The 10,000-nt window shown below is 44.1% G+C and overlaps 1 protein-coding gene across 2 annotated transcripts in view; it reads left to right on the top strand.

Annotated features, from left to right (window-relative positions):
• fat3a (FAT atypical cadherin 3a) overlaps positions 1–10,000 on the top strand; it is a gene marked incomplete at both ends in the record, with an annotated part of 251,969 nt that overhangs the window by 62,214 nt on the left and 179,755 nt on the right. For both annotated transcript variants that reach the window (XM_083637169.1, XM_083637168.1), the window contains one exon: positions 3,795–4,124. In XM_083637169.1, coding sequence (XP_083493295.1) covers positions 3,795–4,124 — 330 coding nt within the window. The remainder of the gene's footprint in view (positions 1–3,794; positions 4,125–10,000) is intronic.

The following is a 10,000-nucleotide window of genomic DNA, read 5'->3' as shown; positions in this document are numbered from 1 at the left end:
CGGAAAAAGGCAACATAGTCTCACTGTGAGACAGAGAGAGCGTGGACACACACACACACACACACACGCACACACACGCGTTCCGAGGTCACGGGAGTTGTGAGTAGACGTTCCACTACTGAGGCAGTGCTGCAGATCATGTGTTGAACAGATTGTCTGTGGCCTTGGTAGCACGCAGCAGCCCTCTCTCAGTCTGTACGCAGCCTGCAGCCTGCTTCTCACAGCCGTTTACAAGCCACACACAGCCGAGACACTCTGCCTGTGTGTTTAGATTAAAGGAATCAAGTGCTTTAGCAGAGATAGAATAGGGCTCCTTGGAGGTCTTATGAGGTAGTTGATTTGATTTGACGGGTGGAGAGGTGAGCGTTGCTGCGTTGAGTGATAGCAGACATGTGGGCTTTGTGAATGTGTTATAATAATTAACTGTAATCGAAGAGTCTCAAAAGAGGTGCGAGTTGTTCCCAAACGAGACGCCCGACTGTGCAAAATAATTGCTGACACCACAAAGTAGTCATTTACTCATTATTTCAGTCTGGTGATTTCTGGACATTTTTCCTCTAGAAGGATTTTTTTTTTACAGCCATTTATTTATTGTTTTTTTTTTTTACAGCCATTTGTTTGACACGGTATTGCAGTGGTTTGACACGGTATTGCAGTGGTTTGACACGGTATTGCAGTGGTTTGACACGGTATTGCAGTGGTTTGACACGGTATTGCAGTGGTTTGACACGGTATTGCAGTGGTGACTTACCTGTTGATGTCAAAGCAAACTATCACGTGTTGAAGGATGACAGGGGCACTCCAGAGCAGAGAGACTGGGCATGTCTTCAAAATGACACACATCATTCTTGCATCATTCAGTCAGTCACTGGGTCCCTACAGACTGAAAACACTGAGATTCATCACTTCAACACAAAGCATTCAGAAAATAATAATAACAACAACAACAAATCATGTGCACAGAGGAAACGTAATATCCGGGGACTGTTATTTCCCTCTCCTGCCACACTGTTTCCCTTCTTGTTTTCCATTTAAAGGCACTAAATCACTCTTTTGTCCTTGCCTAAAATGGTACGTCTTTGGCCATTGGGCTGCAGTGAAAATGGTACGTCTTTGGCCATTGGGCTGCAGTGAAAATGGTACGTCTTTGGCCATTGGGCTGCAGTGAAAATGGTACGTCTTTGGCCATTGGGCTGCAGTGAAAATGGTACGTCTTTGGCCATTGGGCTGCAGTGAAAATGGTACGTCTTTGGTCATTGGGCTGCAGTGAAAATGGTACGTCTTTGGCCATTGGGCTGCAGTGAAAATGGTACGTCTTTGGCCATTGGGCTGCAGTGAAAATGGTACGTCTTTGGCCATTGGGCTGCAGTGAAAATGGTACGTCCATGGCCATTGGGCTGCAGTGAAAATGGTACGTCTTTGGTCATTGGGCTGCAGTGAAAATGGTACGTCTTTGGCCATTGGGCTGCAGTGAAAATGGTACGTCTTTGGCCATTGGGCTGCAGTGAAAATGGTACGTCCATGGCCATTGGGCTGCAGTGAAAATGGTACGTCCATGGCCATTGGGCTGCAGTGAAAAGCATTGTCTTGACATCACTGTGTGTAGGATTGTGCAGGAGGTTTGACATCACTGTGTAGGATTGTACAGGAGGTTTGACATCACTGTGTGTAGGATTGTGCAGGAGGTTTGACATCACTGTGTGTAGGATTGTGCAGGAGGTTTGACATCACTGTGTGTAGGATTGTACAGGAGGTTTGACATCACTGTGTAGGATTGTACAGGAGGTTTGACATCACTGTGTGTAGGATTGTACAGGAGGTTTGACATCACTGTGTGTAGGATTGTGCAGGAGGTTTGACATCACTGTGTGTAGGATTGTACAGGAGGTTTGACATCACTGTGTGTAGGATTGTACAGGAGGTTTGACATCACTGTGTAGGATTGTACAGGAGGTTTGACATCACTGTGTGTAGGATTGTGCAGGAGGTTTGACATCACTGTGTGTAGGATTGTACAGGAGGTTTGACATCACTGTGTGTAGGATTGTACAGGAGGTTTGACATCACTGTGTGTAGGATTGTACAGGAGGTTTGACATCACTGTGTAGGATTGTGCAGGAGGTTTGACATCACTGTGTGTGTAGGATTGTACAGGAGGTTTGACATCACTGTGTGTAGGATTGTACAGGAGGTTTGACATCACTGTGTAGGATTGTGCAGGAGGTTTGACATCACTGTGTGTAGGATTGTACAGGAGGTTTGACATCACTGTGTAGGATTGTACAGGAGGTTTGACATCACTGTGTGTAGGATTGTACAGGAGGTTTGACATCACTGTGTGTAGGATTGTACAGGAGGTTTGACATCACTGTGTAGGATTGTGCAGGAGGTTTGACATCACTGTGTGTGTAGGATTGTACAGGAGGTTTGACATCACTGTGTGTAGGATTGTGCAGGAGGTTTGACATCACTGTGTAGGATTGTGCAGGAGGTTTGACATCACTGTGTGTGTAGGATTGTACAGGAGGTTTGACATCACTGTGTGTAGGATTGTGCAGGAGGTTTGACATCACTGTGTAGGATTGTACAGGAGGTTTGACATCATTGTGTGTAGGATTGTGCAGGAGGTTTGACATCACTGTGTGTAGGATTGTGCAGGAGGTTTGACATCACTGTGTGTAGGATTGTACAGGAGGTTTGACATCACTGTGTAGGATTGTGCAGGAGGTTTGACATCACTGTGTGTAGGATTGTACAGGAGGTTTGACATCACTGTGTGTGTAGGATTGTACAGGAGGTTTGACATCACTGTGTGTAGGATTGTACAGGAGGTTTGACATCACTGTGTAGGATTGTACAGGAGGTTTGACATCACTGTGTAGGATTGTACAGGAGGTTTGCAGTAACACTAAGCTCCTTGCTATCTGAGCAGATAAAAGACAAGCTAAACCAAAATAACTCATCTCAGCTGCAGACTCATTTCAGATTGAGTCCGGTGTCGTAACAATGAAAACGCTGGCTGCTGTAGTGAGCCACGCATCTGAGGAAGGTTTCTCGTAATCGGAGTATGAGCCCTGCCAGGCTACTCTAGCCCAGTTAAGATATTTACATGCCTCCACCACCAGGCTACTCTAGCCCAGTTAAGATATTTACATGCCTCCACCACCAGGCTACTCTAGCCCAGTTAAGATATTTACATGCCTCCACCACCAGGCTACTCTAGCCCAGTTAAGATATTTACATGCCTCCACCAAAAACCAGCCAGACTCTCTCCTCATTGGACCATAGACTGGAACTCATTGCTTTGTGGACTCCCGTTTGGAAGCCTTGGGTTGGGCATTTCGGCCATCTTGTAGTTTTTACCAGAAGTGACGTATTTGTAGTCGTATTTGGACGCGAGGGGGTTTCCCAGACCTGCTGTTGGTCCCAGATCAGCGAGCTGCACGATCACTGAAGAGACAACCTGTCATTCACATCAAAACATCGTCTTTTCCTCAGCGTCTATTTTCCTCTAAACAGGTGAATTATAGAAACAGTTGTCATGAAAGGTGAAATTCTCTATAGAGAATCAAGCTGTATAAACATGTTTATTTCTGCTGTTAAGTCTGGCGTTTTAACATGGGGGCGAATGGGGAATTACTCCCTTTTGCAGCCAGCCTGAAGTGGCCATTCGGGGAACTGCAGTTTTCCATACTTCCGTATTGGCCTCGATGTGACTAACTGAAACCGCCCCCCTTGCATTTAACCGCACTATCAATGGAAATCATCTCTCTCTCTCTCTTCCTCCCCTCCAGGAGTGATCTACACCACAGACACGCTGGACCGCGAGACCAAAGACTCCTATTGGCTGACGGTGTACGCCAGCGACCGCGGCGTGGTCCCTCAGTTCGCGTCCATCGAGGTGTTCGTCCAGGTGGAGGACGTTAACGACAACGCGCCGCTGACGGCCGAGCCCCTGTACCGCCCGGCCGTGCCCGAGAACTCCCCCCGCGACCTGTCCGTCATCCAGATCACAGCCCAGGACCCCGACGCCACGCCGCCGCCCGGCGCCACCGACGGACGCCTCAGCTACCGCATCGTCAGCGGGAACCCGCAGAACTTCTTCACCATCAACACCCGAACAGGTGAGGGCAGCTGGGCAGGGTTCCCACAGGTCCTTGAAATCCTTGAAAAGTTTGTGAATTTGAGGAGGGAGGGTGGGGATATGGCCTTGAAGGTTTTGTGGGAAATAGACACAGACATGGCACATAGGTTGAGGCGATGTCTCGTCATAGACGCTGGGTTTGCTGGCGCAGCCTGGCTGGGGGGCGTGGTCAGGGTGGGGTAAATTCCCCGTTCTATCCATTCAGCAAAGTAAACGCATAATCTGAATAGACGTCTTGTGTTCTGCTCTAGAATCCCCAAACCTGTAGTTTAGAGCCGCAGTGCCTTCCTTTGGTGAGTCAGCCCATTGAGATACAGTATATAGGCAGTTTTACCCCACTCGCACGCCAGCCGTTTAACATTTTGTGGGCGTTCCCACACATGCCGACTGTCTCTATTGAAAGTGCTTGAGTTTATATATTGTGTGCAATAATGTAAATTGAAGTTATTTTGTTTAGTTTTGATTATGTTTTACTTAACGTTAGTAAATAGGTTTAACACAGCACATTTGAGAGAACATCAAGCCTCTCTCTTTTGAATAGTTTTTTGTCTGTGAGCTTCTGTAAAGCTGATAGTTCTCAAGCATGTTCAGTGTTGTAACAGTAATTAACCTTGATCCATGTCTCAAACCATGCTGTGTTGGAGCTTTGAATTTGAGGGAATTGATGCCTGCAAGTCCTTGAAAAGTCAAAGAACCCTGTCTTGGGTGAGCAGGAGCCTGATGGCTGTTTGCACCAGAAGTGCATTTCTCTGCGCTGGTCACCAAGCGATTCTGCTCCTCTGCTCTCTCTCTCTCTCTCTCTCTCTCTCTCTCTCTGTCTCTCTCTCTCTCTCTCTCTCTCTGCTTGTGTCTCTCGCTCTCTCGCTCTGTTCTTTGGAACATGGTAACTATGTTCTTGAATTGAATGTGGAATTAACTAAATGTTTCTGTGTGTGTTCGTCTAAGCATTTGCCAGAGAGAGGGAGAGGGAGAGAGAGGGGGAGAGAGGGGGAGAGAGGGGGAGAGAGGGAGAGAGAGAGAGGGAGAGAGAGAGAGAGAGAGGGAGAGAGAGAGAGGGAGAGAGAGGGAGAGAGAGGGGGAGAGAGAGAGAGAGAGAGAGATAGGGGGGGGGGGATCTGAGAGAGAGGGAGGGGAGAGACAGAGAGGGAAAGAGAGATAGAGAGGGAAAGAGAGATAGAGGGAGAGAGAGAGAGAGAGAGAGAGAGAGAGAGACTATCACATTTCGTTCCATTTGAGTTTGAACATCTCCATCATGGCTTTAAGGGGGAGTGGCTGACATGATAGACTCCCACTAAACACTCAAAGCCCCGCCCCTCCAGCACTCAAAGCCCCGCCCCCTCCAGTCACTTTTTCCTACCTGTACAACCATTGATGTTCTATGAAAGCATACATACATGTGTGTCCTGTATCAACGCACGTCAACATTTGCACCCAAAAAATTGGAGCAGCTCCCAATATTTATTGGCGACTACAATGCAACGTTTCAAGTAAGTGTGTGAATATCCACTCTTCAACTTTCATTATGTATCCAGCCTATATCCACCTGGCCTCAAAAACAGGTTGGCTGTGCACACAAACTCCTCCATTGAAATGTGTAATACCTTGTTCCACCCATTACTCCACTGCAGCATAATGACAGCTGTTCTCTGTGTGTCTGTTCTCTCTGTGTTCAACTCTTTGTTCTGCGCCCAGAGTGCAAATACCCGAAAGAGATACCGCCATGACAGTCTGCCCGCATCTCTGTAAAAACGTTACTTTAGAGCCTCAATATCAATCTATACTTCCAGGAGTGTCTGTCTGTCTGTCTGTCTGTATGTCTGTCTGTCTGTCTGTCTGTCTGTATGTCTGTCTGTCTGTCTGTCTGTCTGTCTGTCTGTCTGTCTGTCTGTCTGTCTGTATGTCTGCGCACAATCATTGTGATGTCATCAGTGAGTGATGTCATCAGTGATGCAAAGTTGAGCAATTGTGCGCAGACACACCCAGCAACACATGAAATATCTTAAAAAATTACTAAATACCCTGGAGGGTAGGGTAAAGCTTAATTTATACTTATTATAAAGTGTCGCTCAGCACATGGTCGCAGACGAAAAAGAAAGTGTCGCTCATGGTGTTGCATTTACACTTCAGTGAATGTTCGCCTCGTTCAACAGTCACACAGTGACACTCGAACGCTATAAGCAGACAGCCAAGAGAAGCACAGTGAAACCACCTCGGAGGCAAGATGTAACGTACTTGACTGCAGCCGCATATAAACGACACACAACCACACAGCTCACCTCCTCTCTCTCTGGGGAAGGCTGATAAAAATAGCGGGGACACGTTCATTCATTTCATTTCAGCGAAAACCAAAACAAGGAAGTCAAGCGCGCCATATATATAGCCAATCAGACTTGTGCGACACTATGTGATGTACGTAGTCAGCGACACTAGACATTTCACCAGGTAGCAGACACCTCTCGCCGACACTTGAAAGTGTCGACTCAAGTCCTCATTTCTGTCGGTGACGGTTTCAAAAGTGTCGGCAGACGAAGCATAAATTGGGCTTAAGCTGGCAACATGCTACAAAGCATCAACATGCTACAAAGTCAGCCTGGATTTGGAGCCTTGCTGACGGCAGCGAGAGCTGTACTCAAAACGTCAGCTTGACGAGGGCGTCCACTCCGCGGGGGAGTGAGTCCCCAGCAAAATGACTCAATTGTGTGATTTCACTATAGGATTTCAATGAGTACACTTTAACCTAACACATTATCTGTCTTTACAGCATCACATTGTGCTGGAAGTCATCTGTTTGCCTGTTTGCCTTGCAGACTCTTGTCTTTCTTGTCAGTAATTGAGGTCAGTGCAATTAAAGCTTGTGTGTGTGCGTGCTGTGTGTGTGTGTGTGTGTGTGCGTGCTCTGTGTGTGTGCGTGTCTGTGTGTGTGTGTGTGTGTGTGCGTGCTCTGTGTGTGTGTGTGTGTGCGTGTGCGTGTGTGTGTGCGTGTGCGTGTGCGTGTGCGTGTGTGTGTGTGTGTGCGTGTGCGTGTGCGTGTGCGTGTGTGTGTGCGTGCTCTGTGTGTGTGTGTGTGTGTGTGCGTGCTCTGTGTGTGTGTGTGTGTGGGTCACATAGGCTAATGCATTCTCCCTACATGCCAGTGATGTGAACCTAATGTGTTTGATGTCTTCCTAAACTCTTTCCCCGCCAGTCACGTGACCCCAGGGCAATCTGTGTGTTTCCAGTGAAAACACTCATAATAGTTTGGTTTAACTCCAGCCAGTATCATCATTTACAAAAATGCATTTTTCTTAGCTTTTTGTCGGACGGACGTTTTTGAGTAGCCTACCTACATTAAAGATAGAATATTTAACTTTCTATGAAAGTAGAAGCTCTCTTCTTTCTTTAGTGATATTCAGTGTTTACATATTCATATCATTACATTATGACATTACATATTCATATATATATATATATATATATATATATATATATATATATATATATATATATATATATATATATATATATATCCGGGTAGTGCAGCAGTAGATTCCCTGCCGACCAGTGCCAGCACAGACGATTTCAGCTTACCGTTCATATATATACGCTATGTATTTATTTTATTTTATTTAAAAAAAATTATAAAACAAAATATGAACAAGACAAACAGGCTCAGACACAGGAAAAGAAAGGGGGAAAAAAACATCACGATTCAACATTACAACATGGTGCTACCAGCCGCATAAGGTGCTTATGTGTTTGCAGGAAATAATGTGCATGGGATCCCGCGCACGGGGTCCACGAGATACCAGCCAGGCGAGCAATGGCTCAGCCAATCATAATCAAGGACCATCTGTTTTGTAAAGATCAATATTCAATACAAATACTTTCATAGGATATTCATTTTGAATGTAGGAAACACCAGCTCAGAATATCGCTATTATGCAATTATTATATTACTTAGGAGTAATCATTTAATTGAACAGGGATAACAGTCTTCATCAGGGTAACAGACAGACAGGCGTATTTCCATCCAGATGAGTGATAAACAGTGACGTTTGATAATGTGAACTCCTTATAAATAATGACAGCCTCCTGCTGCTCTCCACGACTATATATATATATATATATATATATATATATATATATATATTTATATATATATATATATATATATATATATATATATATATATATATATATATATATATAAATAATGACAGCCTCCTGCTGCTCTCCACGACTAAATATATATATATATTTATATATATATATATATATATATATAAAAATAATGACAGCCTCCTGCTGCTCTCCACGACTATATATATATATATATATATATATATATATATATATATATAAATAATGACAGCCTCCTGCTGCTCTCCACGACTAAATATATATATATATTTATATATATATATATATATATATATATATATATATATGTATATATATATATATATATATATATATATATATATATATATATATATATATATATATATATATATATATATATAAATAATGACAGCCTCCTGCTGCTCTCCACGACTCACACTTTAAACAGCTGATTGGAGATAATTGGTCCAACATTATCATTGAGGGAAAAGGTTGGAATTATGCCAGCTGTTGTGTGTGCGTGTGTGTGTGTGTGTGTGTGTGTGCGTGTGTGTGTGTGTGTGTGTGTGTGTGTGTGTTTCTGTGAAGCAGCTTCAAAGATAGACTTGACAGGTTGAAACAGAGAGAGGGAGAGAGAGAGAGAGAGAGAGAGCTAATTGGCTGTAGCTATATTTATCTTTAATTTAGCAGATCTCTTTGCTTTGAATGATCACTTGCCATTCAGCACATCTCCAGCAGCTCCTCCAGCTGTACCTCCTTTTCTCTGTCCCGTATTCAAGTGGAGCTGAAATGAACAATGACTTTGTTTCTATTTTAGATCATATCCCTTATAGACTGTTTCAATTCAACAACATAAACATTCTAAATTCAACCGCAGCTCACTTCCTGTTGCAGTGTTTGCTAGTACAATAGGACAGGACTGACATTTCTTTGAAAACCGTCTAAAACCGTTCACCTATTTCACAAGTTATGCCACACACAAAAAGTCACAAAAATAAAAAGGTCTTTAGTTTAAAAAAAAATCACGTCAAAAGTTCAATCATCAAGAGTTCATTCACAGTCATCTACAGTTTGCTGCAGCAGGTGGTACTATCAAATATCTACCCAATTTCAACCAATCATATCATGACATGACAGCTGTCAATCAATCTTTATGGCTCAGAGACCATTCGGAGCAGGCAAAATGGCTGCCGATTGCCTGGCAGACTTTTCTAGCGCATACATGTTCATGTACTTGGCCAATAAGTATGTAACATACAAAATAGAAAACGGTAATGTCTTCATTTAATGTAGAATGCAAAAGACTTGTAACTGACATGTAACTGGCTCGTTAAAATCGCTTTCCAAGGAAGATCGTTATTTACCGCGGCTCATCGGCGGGTAGACAAACAGAGCGGCCTGCTATTGGTCTGCAATCGACCTGTCAGTCATGCCCCAAAGCCAAAGCAGCTGATTTATCATCTGTTGGACTCTAAACGGGCCCTTAATTAAACTAAATGAACATCAGGCTGTATTGAAGAAGAGTTGAAACGAGTGATTGAGACGATCAACTCATTAAGAAAGTGTTTAGAGAAGTAGGGTCATTTTCCCAATGCCTTCAATCAGACTTCTTTTTGCAGTGGAGTCGCCCCCTGCTGGCCATGAGAGAGATCCAGCTTTAAGGTGCTTTAACCGCGCCAGAGTTCGTTTCCTCGGATAGTGTGGTTCGTTTGGGGTGGTGTGAAAGCGCAAACGAACTCTGGGGCGGAACAAACA

This window comes from Poromitra crassiceps (genome assembly GCF_964638095.1).
Source record: "Poromitra crassiceps genome assembly, chromosome: 5".
NCBI classification, from domain to species: Eukaryota; Metazoa; Chordata; class Actinopteri; order Beryciformes; family Melamphaidae; genus Poromitra; species Poromitra crassiceps.
Note: the sequence above shows the minus strand (reverse complement) of the source record. Positions and strands in the feature narration are given on the sequence as shown.